The following is a 23,991-nucleotide window of genomic DNA, read 5'->3' on the forward strand; positions in this document are numbered from 1 at the left end:
GCTACTTATGCTCAACAGAGGAATGGGAACTAGCATTTATGGGATATTAGGGACTGTGCTTGGTGATTAAAAAAAAGAACCACATTCAAGTCCCATAACACTGAGAAAAAAAATAACAGTGGGTAACACGTAATGAGCACTTTCTATGTGCCAGACTCTGTTCTAAGTGCTTTAGATTTATTAACTCATTTACTGTTCACCAACCTTATAGGCAAGAACTTTTAATATCCTCAATTTACAAATGAGTATAATGAAGCATATAAAGATTAACCATACCCAAGGCCACATAGCTAGGCAATGGCAGAGCTGGTACTCAGACCCAGGCAGGCTAGCTGCACAGGGGAACATAGGGCTCAGCCTCTATGCTACATTGCCTTAAGCCTTGTACTGTACAACCCACCTTAAGATGAAGAAACTGAGGTAGATGGTGTATCCAGTATTTAAACCCAGTTCTGTATTAATTACAAAGCTTATGTTCAGTATGTATTTTTCCCTCTACAAATCATGCCAAGTAAGTATTATCCTTCAACGTACTTATCTCAGAGGTGCACCATCTCTGCTCCTATGGAAATTATTTACATGACAGTTCATAGATCAAAGAATAAAAGTAGTTCATTCCTTCAGAGCCAGGTATTGTTCTTGAAATCAGGTTGTAAGTGCTCCAACACTGTTTTCTTTCAAAATAGTTTGGCTATTCAAGGTTCTTTGTTTTCCCATATAAAATTTAAAATGTTTCTCAAGTTAAAAAAAATTGAAATTTTCAGCAAAATTGCATTGAATCTATTGATTAATTCAAGAGGGATTGCCAGCTGAACAATAAAGAAACTTACAATTCATGAATAGATTCCCGCTATGTCAATCTTCTTTCATAACCTGTAATACTTTAAAGTTTTCAGCCTATAGGTCTTACACGCCTTTTGCTAAACGTGTGATGGTTTTATGCTATTATAAATGCAGTTGTTTTATAAATTTATTTTCTAAGTGTTAGTTACTACACTGTAAGATCCAATTGATAATTTGCATATTGTATCCTGCAACTTTGCTAAAGCCATTTATTATCTCTAATAGCTATTTTTTGCAAGTTCTTCAAGATTTTTCTATATAATATCATTCCTTTCTACGATGTATACCTTACTCCTGCACAATGTTAAATAAAAGTAGTGAAAGTCAACATCCTCGCCTTGTTCCTGATCTTTGGTAGAAATCACTGGATCTTTCACATTATAGTATGATGTTAGTTGTCAGATTTTAGAGATATTTTTAATCAAGTTAAGGAAGTTTAAAAAAAAATTCCTAATTTTCTAAGAGTTTTTTTTTAAATGATAAAAACATATCAAGCCAGGTGCAGTGGTGCATGCCTGTAATTCCAAAGGCTCAGGAGGCTAAGGCCATCCTCAGCAATTTAGCAAGGCTGTAAGCAACTTAGGGAGACCCTGTCTCTAAATAAAATATTTTAAAAGTTGGCGATGTAGCTCAGTGGTTAAATGCCCCTGGGTTCAATGTCCAATACCAAAAAAAAAAAAAAAGATGTCAAACTTTGACACATGCTATTTCTTCACCTACTGAAATAGTCTTATTGTCCTTTTTCTTTATTCTTTCCATTTGTTGAGTTATATTGATTAATTTTCAGATGTTAAACCAACCCTGCATTGCCACTTGATTGTTAGTGTATCTATAATATGCTTCTATAATATGCTGCTGAATTTGCTAATATTTTGTTGAAGATTTTTGCATTTATATTCATGAAGGATATTGGTTCATGGTTTTCTTGTCTTAATCTGATTTTAGAATGTCCTTTTCTGGTTTGTTTATTATGACGTCTTTATCTGGCTGGGCACAGTGGCACATGCCTATAATCCCAACTATTTGGAAGGCCGAGGCAGAAGGATCATAAATTTGAGACCAGCTTCAGCAACTTAGTGAGAGCCTGTCTGAAAATAAAAAATAAAAAGAACTGGGAATATAGCCCAATGCTAAAACACCCCTGGTTTCAATCCCCAGTACTGGGGGAAAAAAAATAATAACTTTATCTGGTTTTTGGAATAGTGGCACCATAAAATGAGTTGCAGAGTACTTCCTCCTCCTTTATTTTCTAAGCAGTTTTTATAGGATTGGTATTATTGCTCCCATAAACATTGATAGAATCACCAATGAAGTCATGTGAGCGTGGAACTTTTTTCAGATGATTTTTAATTATAAATTCAATTTCTTTAATTGATACAGAGCTGCTCAAGCTTTCTATCTTTTTTGGGGATGAACTTTACAATGTATGTCTTTCCATTTCATCTGTGAATCACAACTAATGACATAAAGTTGTTCATAATAATAATGGAGCATTATTTTCTCAGTATCTCAAGGATCATAGTGGTGTTCCCTCCTCTTTTGTTCATATGTACATATATATATGAACGCAAGTAGGATTTTATTAAATTTATGCATAGCATAATTTAAAAGAAGTATTCTTCCACTAATAAGAATAGTATTAGGATATTGTTAGCTGTTGTAGTATATAAACCTCTAAATTCCAGTGGTTTAATAATAAAAAGTTTATTTCTCAATAACTGGAGGAATGAAATGGGTGTTCAAATTTGGTTTTCTTTCAAGGGGTGTGTCAGGGACCTGGCTTCTTTCCATTTGGTGCTATGCCTTGTTCCACTGTAGTTCGCGAGGTCACTATGCAATGTGTTTTGAGTTGTTGGAAGGGTAAAAGATGACAGCTCACGTGGAGAAGGCTTTCAATGGCTGAGGTCTGGAAAGGGTTTACAATGCTTCTGTCCACATTCCATTGGCTGGAATTCATTCACGTGATTACATTGATCTGCAATGGAGTGTGGGAAATAGAGTCCAGCTGTGCCGTCAGGAAGATGAGTCCTCCGATTCTGAGATGGCTAGCAGTCTTAGCTATAGGTACCCTCCCTTTCTGGCCTTCATAAAAATCTCTTCAAAAAACAAACAAAACCACATGTGGCTACTGAAGTAAAGTCCAGTCTTTTGCAGTTTTAACTAAAGCTTTTAAAAAAAATTGTACATCCATCAAGTGCTTGCAAATAAGGGTAAGTATCAGGACATGCCTGGTTACTTCCATCCATTTCAGCAAAGGCCCATTCAAAGAGAGCCAGATCCAGATTTTGTGTATGCTGAAGCTTATATCATTTGGTGGGACTCTGCTTTCTTCAAGCTTGGCACCTTTTCCTCTTTCCTTCATCTGTTTTTCCCTCTTTGTGTAGGTCAGGCAGAGATTTCCCATCTTCACTGAATCTCTTCACTGAATTAATGCCTTGAATGCCTTGAAAACTTAAGTTCTGAAACTAAACAGGTTGTAAGTAGCAGAGCCCAAATTCAGACACAGGAATGTCACACTCTAAAGTCCTTGTTTCATCTCTTTCTCCCTCTTCCTCTCCTTCTCCTCATCCCCTCCCCACCTCTCCCTCTCCATGTTTATTATTCCAGGTAAGGAGGTAGAAGTAGAAAAGTTTCTCTTGGGTAACTGTATCTTCATGAAGTTACTCTCTCTTTGCAGGACATCTTTTTTATCAGGGGCTGGTAGAGTTTCTGGCCAGGTACTTCTAATTTTGGTTCCAGCGTTGTTATCCACTAAGGTGTATCTCCTTTACCCCATAAATAGAAGTATGAACTTCATTTGCCACTATTTTAGTCAGCTTTCTCATGGCTGTGACCAAAATACCCAACAAGAACAACATAGAGGGGTAAATGGTTGGCTGATGGTTTCGGGGGCCTCAGCCCATAGACAGCTAATTCCATAGTTGCAGGCCTGAGGTGAGGCAGAATATTATTATCAAAAGTGTGGAATAGAAAAGCAGCTCAGGACATGGTCATTAGGAAGGAGAGCTCTTTTTTCATTTTTTAAATACCTTTATTTTATTTATTTATTTTTATGTGGTGCTGAGGATGGAATCCAGTGCGTTGCACATGCTAGACTCTACTGCTGAATTATAACCCCAACCCTCTTTTTTCATTCTTGATACTGGAAATTTTGTTTTTCTCTCCCTCTCTTTCTCTGTCATTCATGCTTGAAACTTGTTAATTTTATTATTTTTTCCAAAGGACCAACTTTTGGTTTTACTGATTTATTTTCTAACTCCTTTTGTTTTTTATTTCATTGATTTCTGCATTTATTATTTCTTTTCTTTTGTTTGGGGCTTAATTTGCTCTTTTTTTTTCCTAGATTTTAAAGGTAAGTTTAAGCCAGATGCAGTGTGGCATATGCCTGTAATCCCAGCGACTCAGGAGGCTGAGGCAGAGAGAATTCCACGTTTGAGGGCAGATTCAGCCACTTAGCGAGGTCCAAAGCAATTTAGCAAGAACCTGTCTCCAAATAAAAAGGGCTGGGGATCTGGCTCAGTGGTTAAGCACCCCTGGATTCAATCCATAGTACCAAAAAATAAGTAAATAAAGGTAAAAATTTAGGTAAGTTATTAGATTAGGTAGAGGAGAGTGAAGGGAGGGGAAAGGGTATGGGGGTAGGAAGGATAGTAGAGTGAAACAGACATTGTTACCTCTTGTACAGCTGCATGAGTGAAGTGATCCTACAATATGTATAATCAGAAAAATGAGAAATTATACTCCATTTATGACATCAAAATGTACAAATGCATTCTACTGTCATGTATAATTAGAACAAATAAAAAATATTAACAAATGAAAAACAAAATGTAGCTAAGTTATTTGAGACCCTTTTTACTCCCCCTTAAAGGCACTTAAAACTAGAAATTTCCCTCTGAGTGCTATATTAGTTATGTCCCACAAATTTTGATATGTTGTATTTTATTATCATTCAGTGCAAAACATTTTCCATCTCTCTTGTGATTTTTTTTTCTTCAACCAAGGAACACTTTAAAGTGTGTTCTTTAGTTTCCAAATACTTGCAGTATTGTTCTTGGTTTTTAATTTAATTACATTGTACTCAGAGAACAATTTTATTTCAACTTTTTAAAATTCATTGATTTTTTTTTTTTAATCCAGAAAATGTCCTATCCATGTGTCCTGAGAGGAAGGTATGTTTTCCTATTCCTGGATGAAATGTCCTATAAATATCAATTAGGTCAAGGGAGTTAATCATGTTGTTCAGAGTTTCTTTGTTTGCTGATTCTTTGGTTATTCTCTCAACTTTTGAGAGGCAATAAATCTCCAACTGATTAAAATATCCAATTTGCCTTTTTCTTCCTTTAATTCTATCAATTTTTGCTTCATACATTTTAAGGCTGTTTACTAGGGACAGACAAATTTGCGACTTTTATGTCATCTTGCTTGATCAGTTCTTTTATCACTCTGAAGTGCCTTTCTTTATCTTTGGTGATTTTTTTTGTTTAGAAATCTATTTTCTTTAATATTAATATAGCCACTCCAGTCTTCCTGTGCTTACTATTTATGTGATGTGTCTTTTTCTATCCATTTTTAACCTCTTTGTGTCATTCTATTTAAAATGCTGTTTTATAGATAGCTTATATAGTTTTTTTTAGATAGACCATTTTTTAGAGCAATTGAAGGTTCATAGCTAAATTGAGGTGAAAGGACAGAGTTCCCACACACCTGTGAATCTCCCCTCCTCCATACACAGCCTCTACACTATTAACATCCCCCCACCACCACACTGATGTATTTGTTACAATCAGTGAACCTACAATGATGTTTTATTATCACCCAAAGGCCATAGTTTAGAGTTTGTTCTTGCTATTGTACCTTCTATGAATTAAGCCAAATGTATATTGACATGTGTCCACTATTGTAGTGTCAAACAGAGTAGTTTCACTCCTCTAAAAATCTTCCCTGCTTCCTTCCCCTGTTCATTCTTCCCTTTCCATTAACTCCTTAGCAATCACTGATCTTTTTATCATCTACATAGTTTTGCCTTTATCAAAGCATCTTGATTGCTTCCAAGTTTTGGCAGTTGTGAATAAGGCTTCTATAAACATTTCAGTATAAGTTTTGTGTGGGCATAAGTTTTTAGCTCATTTGGGTAAATATCAAGAAGTGAGACTGCTGGATGGTAGGGTAAGAGTATGTTCAGTTTTGCTAGAAACTGCCAAAACTTTCTTCCAAAACCACTAGCAGTGAGTTCCTGTTGCTCCACGACATCACCAGCATATAGCATTGTTAGGGTTTTGAATTGTGCCCATTTTAATAGATGTGTAATGGTATCTTTGTGCTGTTTTAATTTTTAATTCCTTAATGATATACCATATTAAATATTTTTTCCGTTTTTTTATTGGTTCTTCTCAATTACATATGACAGTAGACTCCATTTTGATAATGTCTTTTCATAAATTCAATCAGCATCTGTATATCTTCTTTGATGTGGTATAATATTTGTTCTTTTGCTCATTTTAAACAGCCATCATCAGGAACTGGGGATGTGGCTCAGTGGTAGAGAACCTACGTAACATGCACGAGGCAGTGGGTTCTACCCCCAGCACGGCAGAAACAAAACAAAACCTCTAAAAAAATCATCAATCTCAGTCTTTTTAATTGGAGTACTTAGCTCATTAACATTTAATTTAGTTGTTGATATGAATGGATGCAGGTCTGTCATTTAATTTATAGTTTTATATTTTTTCCTCTAAGATATTTCTCCATTTTTGCTCCCCATTTTAAAAAAATTAATTTAAATTTTAGAAATTATTGTTTTAATTTTCCTGCTGCCTTTTAGCTGAATCTTTGCATCATGTTTAGTTGCTGACCTACATCCTTAAATTTTTGTAGCCCACTTCTAATTGATAATGTGCTTCCTTATGTAAATTCTACATAAGGAAAAGTAAAATTTCTTTTTAAAAAAATTTTTTGTAGTTGTAGATGGAGAGAATGCCTTTATTTGTTTATTTTTTGTGTGGTGATAAGGATTGAACCCAATGACTCATACATGCTAGCCAAGCACTCTGCCACTAAGCAATAGCCCCAGTCGGAAAAGTGCAATTTCTTAAATAGAAAACTCATCAGATGGAGTTGACAGCCAAATGGAAATGTTAAGGGAAAGAGTAAGCAAACTTTAGGATAAATCAATCAAAATGACTCAAAATGAGTAACAGAGAAGAACAAGATTGAAAATAATATGAAAAAAAAAATCTCAGGAACTTGTCAAATAGTCCAACACACATATAATTAGAATCTCAGAAGAAGGGAGGAAAAGGAAATTTTAAAAAAATTTAATTAATAATATTCAAACACTTCCTAAAAGGAATGCAAGTTAGAAATTTTCAGATTCAAGATACTAAACAAACACAAAGCAGAATAAGCATGAAGTCCACTCCAAGGCACATCGAGGTCAAACAGACATAAATAAATCTTCAAAGCATAAAGAAAACATTAACAACAAAGGACTTCCACTTGGTCGTTTTTTGTTGCATCTATTTCTCATGAAATTTCCGATTTCTTTGCAGAGCTTTTGATTCATCCAAAACAAGCTTTTCCCCTGAATTTCTTTTTCACTGAGGACAGATAATAAAACCTTTTAAAATTACAAAACCACTTTTAAACATTTTCCTTTTAAATTCCAATGACTTGTTCATGTCCAGGTCAGATTTGATTGACTTTTCTTTTAAGGACATGTTCCATTTTCTCTATACTTTATGTGTGAGGTAATTTGGGCTTGAATCTTAGACATTGTGAATGATAAGTTGTAGAGATTCCAGATTCTGTTTTCCTTCTATAAGTCTTGTTTTCACCTGGTGTTAGCAATTAATGTTCTTGGACTTGAACTAAAAACTCTGTTTCTTGGATTTGGTTTGGGGATCCTCTCTTTGACTCTTTCTTTCTTGATAATCCCACTTTCTTTTAAGCATTCATGAATTCCTGGCTTCATGTGTCTCATTCCTCAAAATATACAGCCAATGTGCAGACCACACCTGCTGATTTGTCTTTTCATCTCCTGTTCTCCAAATAGACATACAACACTGGAGGCTATCTACTTCTGTCCCCTCTGCAGTGCCTTCAGGTAGTTACCTTCCATAATATGTCCAATTTTTGGAGTTATTTTCTGCAGGAGTGGTCATAATATCCAGAATAGTCTGTTACATACTAAAGCAAAAGCCCATACTATATTATTCTTATGAAAGGGTAATGTTCAGATTTATATCCCAGCTTACTCATCACAGTTGCCCTGAATGACCTGGAACTGCTTTCAAAAATTCAAGAATACTAGTGATAATTTGCTATTGGTCTTGAAGGCAATTTCTAAAGATAAGGACCAAAGGAGTTGGGCAATGGGAGCATCATTGCATAACTGGAACCAAGTCTGGCATCTCTCGAGGTGACAGAGATTACCATTTCCTAATATCTGTTCTACTTTCTCTTAGTAAATCGAACAACAAACACAAACAATCCTGATTTTTAAACTAGGCAAAAATTATTCTGAACAAAAGCTTCATTTCCCAGTCTTCATTATATACAGGTAGTCATGTTACTAAGTTTCAATCAATGGGATGCAAATAGAAGTGTCAAGTTCAATTTCCAGGATGGATTGTTAATGAAGAAAGGAGAGGTGAACCCTTTTTTTGGTTCTTTCTTTTTCCTACTGGCTGGAATGCTGATGGTACAGCTGAATTCAAGTAGCCATGATTAATCTTGAATTAGTAGCCATGTGCTAAGGTTTAAGAAGCCGGAATTCCTGATGCTAAAAGAGATGCTGAGCCTGCTCTCGATTGCCCAGCTACAACTTTCCTTTATAGAGAAAGAAAAAATAAACTTACATATTGTTTAGCCATTATTATTTTGATATTCTGTAATATTCGGCCAAATCAACTCTTAATTAATACTCTAATCAATTCAATAGGGGAGGGGAAAAAAAGTTCAATTATTTTGCAGGCAAACCAGCAGAACCTGGGAGAACTGTGTTACTTAGCATCCTGGACTTCAATCATTGTACCCTACTCTACAGATAGACAGCACTGAGGAAATGAGCTTGAACCCTAATACTTCCCAGGATTAATGTTCAGTTCCAGCTGAAAGTGTTCATAAAGCCACCCCAGCCATCATTGCCAAGCAAACCTATCCCTTATCCCAAATAAAATTCCTCTGACAGAATGTTCCATTCTCTTCTCCCTCAAGGCTGTCCTGAGGTATTCATTCACTCAAAAAATATACTTCATGTCATCCACTCAGACGTCGTTTCCACTCACTAATATACTTAATACCTACCTGACATCTGGATTCAAGTTTGCAAAAGTGCTAGATTAGGTGAGAGAGTTGTCTGGGTCCTGCTTTCAACCTCAGGATGCCACTCTCACAAATCTATACCCAACTTCACCTCAATTATTTTGAAAATGCCTTAATAAAAAAAAAAAAATCAAAACTAAGAAACTGAGTCAGAGAACAGAGCCCAAAAGGTCCTCACAGGTCACCAAGCTCCATCTTGTTCCACCTTCTTACATTAACATAAGTACACAGAGGCTCTGATAGAGTAGGAGGCTGGGATTTGCCCAAGGTTACAAAAACAGTGGCAAAGCCAGAACCAGGACTCAGATTTCCTCAAGTCATCCAGTTCTTTAACCTTTTCTCAATCATCATTTCCTTCATTCACACTTAATTGAAACATAAAGATGTTACATCTGTTATTGCCATTAGAAAATAAAACTTTTTACTTAAGAGCTATCCCATCTATACTCAGCATCAAAGAGAGGAATTGCCTTTGGCGATATGCCTTTAAATTTGTTCTCATTTAACTCTGAAGAGTGAATTTGACAGCAGCCAAGACCAGGGCCTTTTTTTCTGGCCTTGGAATCCTTGGCACTGGAAGAAAATGAAGTCAGGTGAAAGTCACAAGCTTACTTGCAAGGTAAGTTTCCAGCCAAATGAATTCTTCCTAAGGCTAATTCTCAGAAATCCTTCTAACATTTTATTACTAGCTACTCTCTGTAGAACTGTTCTCTAATACTTTGTGCCCAGCAAAGCCAACTTCTGGAGAGAGAGAGAAAGAGAGAAAGAGAGAAAGAGAGAAAGAGAGAGAGAGAGAGAGAGAGAGAGAGAGAGAGAGAGAGAGAGAGAGAGAGAGAGAGGGAGGGAGGGAGGGAGGGAGGGAGGGAGGGGGAGGGGGGAGACCAGGAGGGAAAGAAAGATTGCCTTTGTTCCTCCTTTCCAAGGTGCTGCAACTGTCACCTATGATAAATAAGTTGGCAGTTTGCAGAAGAGAGCTGGCTCTGGGGACTGATGACCCTGCTCTCCTATGGCAGAAACAGCTGCCAAGTATACACTTTCAGTCTGTATTCTCAGGGGGAGGAATGAAAGCAATTCTTTAAGGCTCCCTTTGTTTTTGTTTTTAATTTCATTTACTTGTCATTTCTGTTCCTTCATAGTGGTTCAGGGACAGTATGCCTTTTGTGTTTTTTTTTTTTTTTTTTTTTTTTTTTGGTGCCCCAGTATTATTTTCAGAGACAAAATCTGCCCATAATTCAAACATCCTGGACTCAAAGTTGCCATAAGTGCCTTCTTGGAATATTAACTCTTAATACTTATTTGGATCTCATCTCATTTTACAGTAGTGACCTACAGCAATCTTTAGATATTTAAATTCAGATTGCAACTCCATTTGTCTGGTTCCTAGGGGCAGAAGAGTCAGGGAAGTTCATCCACTAAGACTTGGTTTCTGTTCACTAACTTGGCAGGTTTTCGCTCAGTCATCCCACTGAGAAATAACAGAGCAGACAGAAAAAAAACAGAAGGTTGACAAGACTCCTGAGGGCCTGGGTTCAAGAAAACTCTTTAATTTTGTAAGCTTTTGGAATTAAAATCACTATGCATGGCTCATTATATAAAAAGAGCACCAAGAATACCTTTTAAAAATGCTACTGTTCTCTGGCTGAGAAAAACAGAATCTAGGGAGCTTCAAAATGCCACAAAACAAGTAAATGTTCAAAGGAAGTCTCTAAATAGAGACAAAGTTTAAAACTGTCTTTAGAGGTCACGTAGAGACCTAAATTATTTATCTTAGGACATTTAAGAGCAAGAGAGCCACCAAGTTATAAGAAAAAGCTGTAATGCCAGATTTTTACCCTAAAGCAGGTTAAATAAAAGGAAGAATAAGCACAGGTAGAACAAAACATCGGAGTCACTCCTTCTTTAGGAAGCCTGAAAGTTTTCCATCTTCCTAAGAGACAAACAAGAACTGCACTGGAATGACTGCACCTGCCAATTAGAATCCACAGGCTGCTATAAGCATAGGAGTGAAAATGAAATAAAAACATCATACTTTGCCCTCTAGGTGAGGTTCAACCATAGATCAGTAGGGAGTGCTGTTGTTTTTGCTTTTTCCATGTTCCAGGGAGGGGATACTTCAGACAGGGATTTGGTTTATGTAGTCACAGCTTTGAATTTTTCATTTTCTTGCCCATAGCCATATACTTTTTATTTCTGTTCAACACTTTGATCCATATTGCTTAGATACTGTAACCATTTTCTTAAGTATTTGGGATCTAAAGCAGGTGTGGGCAGCAGAAGTGAGAGCCAGACTCAGTGGAGGCATTCTGATCCTACTGCTACTGTACAGCAGGGCACAAGATGGTCAGTGCAAGAAGGAAAACAGGTGCTTAAGCAAAATGCTGTGAGAAACAGAATAAGTGGATCAAAGCAGGCTGAAGGACAGCCATGGAACCCAAGAGCTAAAAGGGCTAATGGGATCATGTGGTCCCAAAGTCCACCCAAGGTGGGAATCCTCTGCACAAGGTTACTGGCCAGTGGTCGGCCAACCTCTTCTTGGAAAAAACAAAAATATCTCTGGGTAACACAAGCACAGCACTCAGATCCCTCTCCAACAAAGGATTTAGCAATTCAGCCTCAAAGAATGTGGTTAGCTGGTATCTCTAGCTGTTAATGCCTCAGGGTGTCTCAGCTTTTGAGTTAAGATCAGTCTCTTTGGCAGTCCCCAGCCAACAGCCAAGTAAGGTGGTAGTATAAAGACCCAGTCATTTCTGCCTCACATGGGTTCCTCTAAGAGGTGACCTTTGCTTTAGAGCTCCACAGGGCCTGAGAGATCCTGTAAGACCTGCACCATAGCCTGAAGGCTCTCCTGCCCAATCTTGCTTTCTCTCCTATTACAGTTTGGACCTGAAATTTCCCCTAAAGGCTCACATGTGGAAAATTTGGTCCCCAGTCTGTGGTGCCACTCACAGGTGGTGGAACCTTCAAGAGGTGGAGCTAAAGGCTGGGGGGTGTGCCTTGGTGGTAGAGCACTTACTAGCTTCTACAAAGCCCTAGGTTCAATTCCCAGCACCACTTAAAAAAAAAAAAAAAGGTGGGGCTAGTGGAAGGAAGTTAGGTGTTTGAGGGCATGCCCTTGAAGGGGATATTGGAAGCCCAGCCCCTCCTCTTCTAATATTTCCCCCCCAGTGATCATAAGGTGAACAGCCTCCTCTACCCTATACTGCATCTATGATATATTGCCACTCCACAGGTCCAAGAGCAACAGACCAGTGATCATGTACTGAAACTTCTGAAACCACGAGCTAAGATAAATCTTTCTCCCTTCTAAGTTGACTTACCTCAGGTATTTTGCCCCCATGATGGAAAGCAGGCTGTATGTATTTCCTTTTTTTTTTTTTTTTTTTTTCCTTTTTCTAGGTGTCACTTCTCAAAAAGTCTTAATAATGAAAGTACGGGGGATTTTTTGTGAATATGTCAGTATTCTATAAGAAAATCTAATGGTGGAAACATGCCATTATGCATTTGTCAACATGCATAGAACTTTAAGGCCAAAGAGTGAACCTTAATGTATGCAAATTAAAGAAAAATAATTTGGGGGATCAGAGGATCCCAGAATGGAATACAGATTGTGATTTTAAAAAAAACCTAATTGTATTACAAATTTGTGAAAATTTTTCACTGAAGAAGGTGGGGTGGGGAGAGATGCCAACCTAAGTAACTCTGGAAATGAGTGGAGTCTGTTAAGATAAAGGCTAAAGAAACTGCACATAAGCACTGTAATCTAGTTGACAAAGTTGTTTCCTGTGGGGGTCCATGTTAACAATTCTAATACCACTACACTACACATGTAGTAAGTAAATGGATAGCAGGTGGTGAGAGTCCAGATTCTCATTGTGGAGTGGAAAATTACAGATAAGAAAGGGGGTGTCTAGAATGATCCTTGTGGTAATGAATTAGAGTTGGAAGCATCAGTATGAATTCATGTTTAACTTAATATAGATACAGTTGGTTATGCACAGAAACATTTTAAAATGTGTGTTTATTCTCAGATTAGCACATGCATAATCTCCTTGTTCTATCAGCTGAAAGGGTACTGACACCCTAATATCACCAAGCTCATCCAATACTGAGATCTTGGTTTTTAATATCATTCTCAAAAAAATAAAAATAGGAACAAGGGTTACTTGAAGAAATAGCTGAATCTAAGACTGGGGCAGGAAATATGTAAAATAAATCTGGAACATCTTGTAGTGGTAGGTGCATCTTGTAGTTAAAAAAAAAAGTGCTCAAGAGACAAATACCAAGTCCCCAAATGATAGGAGTATTGTAAAGGGACACAGAAGTCAAATGAAAGAACCCCCAATGGCCAAGACCTGGGTTATCAAGTACATGAGTTCCTACTAATATAAATAAACAGTTAAACATAAGTAAATGAAAAGATGAGCTAATTCTACCATGAAGGAATTCTAAATAATTTATGTATGAACTCCCCCTCAATGAGGCAGTGCTTAACTTTCCACTCCTTAAGTGCTGACTGTGCACAATGAATTACTTCCTAAGAGTACACGATAAAAGAGGGGAAAATGGTGATTTTATAGTAGAGACATCTGCCAAACACTACTTCAAGTCAGGTGATCAAGGTCAACACCAGGAGTGATGGCATCATGTTCATAGCAGGTATTTTTGATATGATATGGTGAGAATGACAATTTACTTCCCCAAAATATAAACCCCACTATAATCATAAGAAAAACACAAGACAAATCCCAAAGATGGGATATTCTACAAAATACTGGACCCAATTGTCCTTAAAACTGTTAAGGTCATCAAATATAAGGAAAAACTGAGAAAACATCAAGGCAAGGAAAACCCAAAGAGGCATGACTACCAGATGCAATATGGCGTCCTGGATAGTAGACATTGGGCAAATACTAAGAAAATTCAAATTAAGTATGAACTTCAGTTAATAAGAAACTATCAGTATTGGTTCACCAAATGTGAAATAAGGACTTCACAAATGTTAGATGTTAATCATAGGGAAAAACTGGATATGGGGTGTATGTCAAAACTGTATAATCTTCATAATTTTTCTATAAATCTATAACTGTTCCAAAATTAAAAGTTTATCTAAAAATAATTCCTCATATTATTAAAATGAACTTAATTATATTTATGTAAATGTGCCTGCTAATAATTTTTACCATCATGAGTAACAGTCTTTTGCCTAGATCCCCCCATCTTAGGTCTTCATGTGCCTGTTCTTTGTTGACATTCAGGGCTCTACTCAGACCATATGACATCAGGGAGAGTTTTCCTAACTACCCAGTCTGAAGCAGTACCTCCCAAACCAATACACATTCCTTATCATCTTGTCTTGGGCTCCTTCCAAAATTACTTTGATTTTTTGTCTTATCTCATAACCACCTCCATCCATGAGACTCAGTACCTCATAGCATTGTCCACAGTACTTCTCAATGCCTAGACAAGTATCTGGAATTACAGTGAGCACTCCAAAAAAATATTTGTTGAATGAAGAGATTCCAAATTGATCTATATCCCTTCCATATGATAGTCCTTCAAACATACAAACTTGCACTCCTTCTAGTCTTTTCCATTCCTCTCAACAGTCAACTTGTACTGAATTATGATATAATAGTAGTAATAATAATTTCATTGAATTAGTGCTTTACCTTGTGCCATGCACTGTAAAGGACTTGTAAAACAGTTTCTCTTTTAATCCTCACCAAAAAATTATGCTCCATGAGCCAGTACTACACAGGAAGATCTTTGGAATGTCATCTAATAATATCCCTCTTAAAGAATGGCTCCAGATCTGGACTCCACTCTCTGGATGTGATCTGGATGGTATGACCATTGTCTTCTCTGATATATTTTTCTATCAAAATGGCCTGTGTGGAGGGGTGGGTTGGCTCAAGCAATGACCTTACTGTTTGTCCTCTACCAGTGACCATCACAATGGTCTGTAACAAGATTGGGTGCTATGGCAGAATGTAAATTCATCTCCTCACCACGTGCACTGTTTAGTTCTGCTGACTTGTTTTCACAGCATGACTTTCTCAATGAAGGAAGTTCTGTGTTAGTCTTATTCTGGCAGTCATGTATTTCATTACGGACTGGCACTCTGAGTAGCACTGATCTCAGTCATAAGTCCCAGCATGACTTTTTAATTTGCATTGTAACACAGGCTCAACATCTAGTATATTACTACTGCCTACTAATTTCCAGTAAGTAGAACTACTTGGGATCTAAATCCTGTAAAGAACACTCAAAAATGGTCCAGGAAAGCAGCTGGTGACAAGACATGACAAGAAAGCATAGTGGAAAAGTCCTTAGATTGGGTCCCAAGACTTCTGTCTTCATCCTGGGCCTATCATTAATGAGCTGTAAGAAAATTTCCCTCTCCAAGCTTCATGTATAAGAAAGGGTGACGGAGCTACCTGCTTTCTAAGTGCCTTTAAATTTTTAAGGTGTAAGAGTCAACTCTTTTAGTCAAATGACTTCCATACTCTAATGTCTCTAGACCGGACCTTCCACAGTTATCATGCCCCATCATAGACCACCAACTTGTCTGCCACAGTGCTTTGCCTGGAGTTCAAATCAGCTGACTTCAGAAGGGGAGTGTCACAATGATATCCAGCTGCCAGGACCAAAGATAAAAGAATTAGAGTCTAGGGGCTGAAAGTCATCCCCAAAGATAGGCCAATACTTTTGTCAAGCATGATGGTATCAATACACAAGTGCCATTAGAATTGTTCCGAAGAATTCCATGTGTCTGTCATACTCTGTCATAGGCCAAATAAGGACCTCAAAGATATCAAATCCTAATCTCTAGAACCTGTAAATGTTACATTATTGGGAACAACATTATCTTATTGGCAAACATGTTACCTTATTTTGCTAATGTGATCAAATTAAGGATTTTGAGATGGGGAGATTATCCTAGATGATCTGGGTGGACCTTAAATACCATCACAAATATCTTTATAAAAGGGAGGCAGGAGAAGTTTCCATACACAGAAAGAGATGGCAAAGTGACCACAGTGGTAGATATTGAAGTGATGTGGTCACAAGTCAAGGGATGCTAGACCCACCAGAAGCTGAAAGAGACTAGGGACAAGGAACAGATTATCTTCCAGGGCCTCTGGAGGGAGCACAGCCCTGCCAATGCCAATCAAGCCCAGTGAGGCTGACTCGGATTTCTGGACTCCAGAACTGTGAGAGAATAACTTTATGTTACTTTAAACCATCAAGTTGTGGTCATTTGTAAGAGTAGCCATAGGAAACTAATATACCTTGCTCCTTTCAGGTATATTTGCCTTTCGTACATATTGGTATGATTTAGATCCTAAATGTTGCCCAAAGGTTCATGTGCTTGGGCTCCAGCCTGTGGTGCTGTTGGGAAGTGATGAAACCTTTAGTAGATGGGGCTTAGTGGGAGGAAGTTAGGTCACTGGGGGCATGCCCTTGAAAGGGATATTGAGACCTTGGCCCCTTCTTCTCTCTTTCTGCTTCCTGGACATCATGAGATAAGCAGCTTTGCTCTACCCTAAGCATTCCAGTCATGATGTTTTGCCTCACCAAAGGTCCCCAAAGAACAGAGTCAACCAACTATGGACTGAAACCTTTGAAACCTTGAGCCAAAATAAATCTTTCTCCATCAGATGCAGAGGTGCACACCTGTAAGCCCAGCAACTCATGAGGCTGAGGCAGGAGGATCACAAGTTCCAGGCCAGCTTCAGCAACTTAGAGAGACACTGTCTCAAAATAAAAAATAAAAAGGGCTGAGGACCTAGTTAAGTGGTAGAGCACCCCTGGGTTCAATTGTCAATACTGCAGAGAGAAAAACAGTTTGCTCTTTTTTTTAACTCAGGTTTATCTCTGTTCTGGCAGAGAAAGCTGACTAACACAGGTTTTCTCTTTTTCAAATGAACAAAAGATGCTGGTGAGTAAAAAATTTCAATCTGAAAATAAAGGGGCTGCTTACAAAACTTGAGTAGAGTTTGGAAGACCACAAAAGATAACGGAATACCCTGGGACTGGCTGTACACAGGAGAAGACCCTGCTATTACCCCTTGGCCCAAGGTCAGCAGGAAAGAGCTGAATGGAGAGGGCTGGCTGCCTGACTGAGTTGTGGCTTCGGCCAGGGAACACACCCTGATGGTAGTGACCCAATAGGAAAGGAGCAAGGGAAATAAATGCCTACCTTCCTACCACCCCTCCCTACCTCTGACTTCCTATAGGTGCCTTGCATTGGATGAATCTAAGTAGAAACTAAACGCAAGGGAGTCATTAAGGCCAGTTTCCTGGGCATAGAGCAAGGGACAATCGAGAATGGATTTATAAGAGCAAATGGAAACACTCAGTAAGCATGTAACTTTAGTCCCTTCTTAAGACTATTCACCCATATCAGTTTGGTTTTGTGAACTAGAGGGGCCCCTGGACCCTGGTCATGTGACCTTGGGAAATTCACTGCCTCTCTAGTCCTCCTTCTCTTCAGCTGTGAAACGAAGGGCTTAAAATAGTCTCTAAGATCCCTCTTAGCTCTGATGGGCGTGATTCTGGAAGCAGATTGAATGCCTTACTAGGCTAGGCTAATGTGTGCCTCACGAATCCTGACAGCTGTTTATTTACTAAAGTACATACAGGCCTTTCTTTCCATGACGTACATATCTCAGCATCTGTTCAAGCACATGCAATGCATGCCGGGTACTGAGCCACTCCAAGGGAAGGAGTAGGCTGTGCTCCCATGGAGCATGCAGATGTGTCACCAGCATGCTGGAAAAGGAAACATTAGACCAGAAACCCACACTGGACTCTGGAGGACCAATTCAAGAGGCCAAGAGGCTGGCAAGCCACTCACCCATCAGCTGGGTCGGCAGTTGGTGGGCACTCCTGCTGTTCCTCAAGGAGACCAGGGGGCCTCAGCAGCTGGCTGTAGTCGGAGTACCCCTCAGGCTGGTCAGCAAGTCCACTGGCAGGCCCAGAAAGCCCAGCACAGTGTTGGCTGCCAGCAACCACGCAGATGGTAATAATTAGCCAGAAAATCAAACTATGGAAAGTTCCAAGGGTCCAGGAAAGTCCTACATTACACAAAGAACAAACTGAGCCCTCCCTTGCTGCCTCGAGGCATTTTGTTCTGTATTGTGTTGGCTTTTTCATCTCTTCCTGTCTGCTTGGGTCTCTCTGGAACCTCACTTTAAAAATAGAGGGTGAGGGTAAAGAATAAAGCAACCTCATTGCTGCTCTGGGGCTGAAAATGCAGAAAGCATAGAAACCTTCCCCTCTGTGCCCATCCCCATGTATCTTGAGTGGCCTGGGATAAACAACAGATTTCCTTCCTTTCTCCCACCCTACTCCTAGTCGTTAAACTAGGACACTCCGCAATGACTGATGGGCCCCAAATGAGCCCTGGTTTATAGTGTGTGATTTGGAGGGGAGAGTAAGGCCTAAGGAGGACCCATATTCCAAAATCCTTAAAAACTCTCCCCTAATCACTAAATGATCGCCAAATTCCATTGTCATCTTGTTCCCAGCAAAACAATTTGATCCTTGTTACAAACACACCCACACTTGGGTGGTATGTGCTTAAGGTTGTCCAGTGAATTAAGGGCCTGCAAGCCTTATAGAGATAAGGAAGGGAGCAGAGTCTGAATGTGAGAGGCTGAGAAGGTGGGTGGGAGAGAGGTTATTAGGAAAGACAGAAGGCTCTGGACACAAGGAATAACATTACACCCGTCATACAGCTGCCCAGAGCTGTCCCTATTGAGCTGGTGCTATAAATACTCTGAAAATTCAGAACCTCTAATGAGTAACACACCAAAAGCCTATGAACTGGACTTTCAAAGTTCCCCTCAGGTGGGAGCTTGCCTTTCCAGCCCAGGTAACAACCGTGGAGTGTAGTTAGAGGCTGCCTCAGGAGTCTCCTTACTCTAAATACTCTTGCTACCCACCATTATAGTGCAGCCTAAAAATCTCCCATTAGATCCACACCAGTATGTGACTTTGTTTTTTACGGTAGTCTCCCCTTATCCAAGGTTTCACTTTCTGGGGTTTCAGTTACCTGCCATCAACCCTGATCTGAAAGCATTAAGTAGAAAATTTCAGAAATAAAAAATTCAGAAGTTTTAAACTGTACATGGTTCTGAACAGCATGGTGAAATCTCACACTGTCCCCTTGTCCCTTCCAGGATGTGAATTATGCTTTTGATCAGTGTATTTGTACTGCACAGGCTAACTACATGTTAGTCAGTTATTAGATATTTGCAGTGGTATCACAGGACCTGTGTACAAGTAACCTTCCTTTTTCTTAAAGGCCCCAAAGCACAAGAGTAGTGATGCTGGCGATTTGAATAGGGCAAACAGAAGTGCTTATTTAAGTAAAAGTACTTATTTTAAGTGAAAGGTTGAAAACTCTTAATTTAATAAGGAAAGACTGCCTGGTGTTTTGTTGTTGTTGTTGTTGTTGTTTTTGCGTAGGGCAACTATCTGTGCATCTCCCTTCAGGTGGTCTGAGCATCTTCCAGTCCTTGCTCTGCAAAATGCCTAAGAGGGTTTCACTGAGACTTGGTGCATTGAGAGTTACTGCTCCTCCTGCTCCTTCCATTCACTTCCATCCTAGATATTTCATTCTTTCTTTTTTTGTACTGGGGATAGAGCCCAGAGATGCTTTATTACTGAGCTTTATCCCTAGTCCTTTTTATTTTTTTATTTTGAGACAGAGTTTCGCCAAGTTACTAAAGATCTTGCTATGTTGCTGAGGCTGGTCTCAAACTTGTCATCCTCCTGCCTCAGCCACCCAAGTTGCTGGGTTACAGATATGCACCACGGTGCCCAGTCCATATTCAATATTCCTTAAACAGATAGAAATGGCTTAAATCAGGGAGAATTAGATTTACTAGAACTTTAATGTCAGACTTAAGCATTCATACCCCCATTAGGCAGTCCCCTGAGTTAGAATCCCAACTCTAGCACTTATCAGCTGGGTGACTTTTTCATGTTACTTTTCTTCTCTAAACCTTGCTATCCTCATTTGCAAACTGGGGAAAATAACAGTACTCACCTGACAGGCAGTCATGAAGACTAGTCAAAGAGATAATGCATAGGCGTACTTCCCACAATGCCTGGCTCATAGTAAGTGTTCAGTAAATGTCAGTCATGGATTTATTTCTCACCTACTTGTATTTCCAGTAAAAGTTGGCAAAGCGATGCATGTGAGTTTAAAGATCATTATAAATCTAATCCAGACTTGGGCTGTGCTCACAAATTTGTTCTTTGAAAAATGCATAAAATTCTTCTGTAAGACATGATCTCCTTTCTGTTTTTCTAAAATAAGCTACATATAGCTCTTAACTTTTATATCTCAGCTTGAAATTCTAAAGTCAGTCTTTCAGAAATATAAGTGGTTCAGTCAATGGCATTTATTCATTGGAAAAAAAAAAATAAAGCACTTTTTTTGTTTTTGTTATGTAATGTACCCAAGATGACCTAGCTAACCTGCGGCAGAGCCAGGTTGTGCTCACAGAAGTCTGGCTGAAGAGCCTAGGTCTCTTTCATTAAACTATACTATCTTGGACTGTGTACATAGCTTAGTGATAGAGCACTTGCTGAGCATGTGAAAGGCCCTGAGTTCAATTCCCTGCATCACAAATAAATAAAATAAAACTAAGGTTAAAAAAACTGCACCATTTCATAGATAAATGAAGTTTATCAGGCATGCAGCATGGCTAAAAGTCATTACTCCACTTATTCACAGAAGCACTCTTCCTTCCATAGAACATTCTGTCCTGACCCTGTAAGCCTGATCCTCCCAGTCTATTTTCAGGGGCATCATTTGTCAAAACACAAAAGAACCATCATCATAACATGTCCTTACGGCTATCAAACAGGGCTGCAAAAAATATTCAAGGCAGTGAGGCTTAAACTCGGGGATGGGTTCCAATCCCACCATCACCATTAACTGGCAGGATGCCCATGCCAGTCACTTAAAGTCCCTTCCTCTAGATTCCTCATCAGCATAGTGGGGATCATGCCTCTTTGGGCTTTTGTGAAGATTATGTGAGCTAATCTAAATAATGTTCTCAACACAATGTCTGGCTCAATGAGTAAGCAGTTATCATTAAGGAAGATCAATAAGTAGCCATTATGATTATTGATTACCTAGTCCCTAACTGGGAGCACAGTTGAGAAGACCACCCTCAGAAAAGACTGAGAGAGAGGCCAGGTTGTAAAGTAGGCTCGCCAGGGTGCTGCTCCTTGTGTGTCCCTGCAAAAAGGAGAGTCTGCCTGAGACAGAAGAGCTCACTCCCTGAGCCTGGCTGGCAGGCAGCCTCCAGTGGGCTCTCAGGGCAGGACATGATCATTAGAGGAGGCAGATGGGAGGACCAAGTGAGCTTAGACGGGGAAGCTAGAAATCTCGCCACCACAAACAGTCATTTTCAGTCTAGGCAAAGCACTACTTGTCAGCACTTCTATGCATTGTTTCAGAAAACTTTGTTTCAACTGAGAAAGTAGGTCTTTAACAGACCTACAAGTCAGGAAAGAATGGAGCTACTCTGTTGGAAGTAGAAAAGGAGTTACCTGGAGCACCCATATGATGCTGGCCTCCATGTTGAATTCCTCAGCAAAGGGGACCCAGCCTCCCCTCCAAAAAGCAATGGTGTTCTTAACATCACAGTTGGGAAATGTATGTAAGAGGCAAACCCTGTCCTTCTTGAGCTTAGCATAAGCTCCAGTGTAAGACAGGTTGGCTGCTGAACAACAAGCACAAATCCTAACAGGCGCTATTGGCACTTCCCACCAAACTCAGGCTTCTCCGTGTGGAAGGGATCCCTCAACTGTTGTACTGCCCAGTGAAGAGCACATTTGCATTGTTCACCTTCTTCAGTAAAACAGTCTTTTAAACTTTACCTCTCACAATACTTCTGTGAAGTGGCATTATTAGTCCTTTTTATCGATGAGGAAACTGAGGTAGAGGGCAATTAATTATCCAAAGTCATTCAGTTAGATAATGCTTAAACTCACATTCAAAGCCTGGTCTTTCTGATTTCTGAGCACAGCAGCCTAGACTTGAGACCCATGCTGCCTCAGTTCAGGTCCCTCCTCTGTCTCTTATTAATCGTGTCTCCAGCCTCAATTTCCTCATCTGTAAAATGGGAACGATGATGACAATACCTACCACCCTTAGAATAGTGCTTGGTGCAGGGCAAGTGCTCAACAAGAATCAGTTACTATCTTAAGATATCAACTAGTAGCCATGACTATTTTGTTCAATCCCCTCCCTCATGAAGTTAGCCTGTCAGAGAACAGTGCAAGGCCATGTGACTGAGGAGCAAATCGTGTAGTACAGAGAGTAAAAGCCATAGATATTCAGAGAAAAGGCATTTAAAATGATTCATTTATGACTGCTTCATAAGTTTCTGAGTATTCTTTGTGCAGAAGCCATGCTGAGTTTTGTGATCCCATCCAATGTCAGCACATGCAATGCCAAGGCTAGCTTTTCAGCCACCAGCTGCTGGGAACATGTTCCTAATTGAAGATAAGGGTGATGTGTGGGCTTCTGGGTAGACCAGTTAGCTTACCCCACACAGACAGACAGACAGACAGACACACATACACACATACACACACACACACACACACACACACACAGCTTTTTCAAACAGCACCTGAGTCCTGTCTAGAACTACAGCCCTGGTGCTCAAAGGTTCTGACTATGGGCTTGTGCCACATCCCCACACCTGCAGAAAAACCACCAGGCATGTGCCTCATGATGGTGGATGGGAGGGAAAAGATAGCATCATGGACTAGAATACAACATGGTCCTAGTGCCAGGAAACAACCAGGCCTTTCACCTCAGTCATTTCTCTCTGAATCTTTTCAGAGATGAAGTTATTTATGAATGCTCCTTGACATTCCAGGGGCTCAGAAAAGAAACAGAGAAATCAGGGAATTCATATCAACTTCCCAGAATTCTCCCATTAATAGCACCCACACCAAGAAAAATGTGCTTTCAGGGATCCAGTAATTAAAGTTCAATTTGGAAAGAGAAAGGGAGAAGGGATGACAGATCTCATCCCAGATTCCCCTCATCCATCCACTACCACTCACACCCATGCACAAGAAAACACCCCAGCCCAAAAGCAAAAAGGATCAGTGTCTCGTTTGGCTCAATAAATGTGAAATGACCGCAAGAATGTGCAGTGCCCCGTTTCCTACCTCTTCAGCCGGGGTCCCCTTGCACCACCTGCTAGGGCCGATCCATCATCTCCTTGGGAAGCCGAACTGCGGATCAGGGAGGAGTTCCGCGGAAGGAAGGGGAGGGCAGGGCAGGGCAGGGCAGGGAGGGTCTCCCCACCCAAGCACTTGGGTAGAGGGAAAAGGATGTTTTGTAACTCCTGGCTTGAACTTCCAGAGGCAGAACAGGAAATGTCCACTGGGGCCGAGAGCTCAAGTGAGAAATCCGACGGGTCTGGTTTGCTTGGGGAGCTTCCTGAGTGCTTTCAACTGGGGCCCAGTCGGGAATTTAAAGCCCCGTCTGACTTCCGGTGCTTTTTTCCCCCTTACACTTTCCTTCAGCACTTTTTTTTTTTTTTTTTTTTTTTTTTTTTTGCCTCTCTCTGTCTTAATGGAACGTCAGCTTCGTTCCTGACACGCTGGAAACATTTCCTTCTGCCTAAACTTGGCTCAGGAGCACTCTCTTCTTATGAGAGAATTTCTCGTGTTACAAAGTTCAATTAAAAAAAAAAAAAAAAAAAAAAGAAGTGAGCTATTTGTTTTGCCAACTTTTGTACTGGGAACATTTTTGATGGATTTTTCTTTTTCCTG

At 39.5% G+C, this 23,991-nt stretch overlaps 1 protein-coding gene across 9 annotated transcripts in view; it reads right to left on the reverse strand.

Moving 5' to 3' along the window:
• TACC1 (transforming acidic coiled-coil containing protein 1) overlaps nt 1-23,655 on the reverse strand; it is a 113,056-nt gene extending 89,401 nt beyond the window's left edge. The window contains exon 1 of one of the 9 annotated variants that reach the window (XM_079142152.1): nt 23,383-23,655. Coding sequence is in view for 7 of the 9 variants with exons in the window: in XM_079142141.1 (XP_078998267.1) it covers nt 18,029-18,405 (377 nt within the window). In the remaining 2 variants the exon portion in view is untranslated. Of the gene's footprint in view, nt 1-18,028; nt 20,077-23,382 lie in introns of those variants that run through there. The other 8 variants (XM_079142147.1, XM_079142141.1, XM_079142145.1 and 5 more) reach the window with 8 other exon arrangements.
• Nucleotides 23,656-23,991: the final 336 nt, after the last annotated feature.

The sequence above is a fragment of the Sciurus vulgaris genome (assembly GCF_902686455.1).
Source record: "Sciurus vulgaris genome assembly, chromosome: 5".
Lineage (NCBI taxonomy): Eukaryota > Metazoa > Chordata > Mammalia > Rodentia > Sciuridae > Sciurus > Sciurus vulgaris.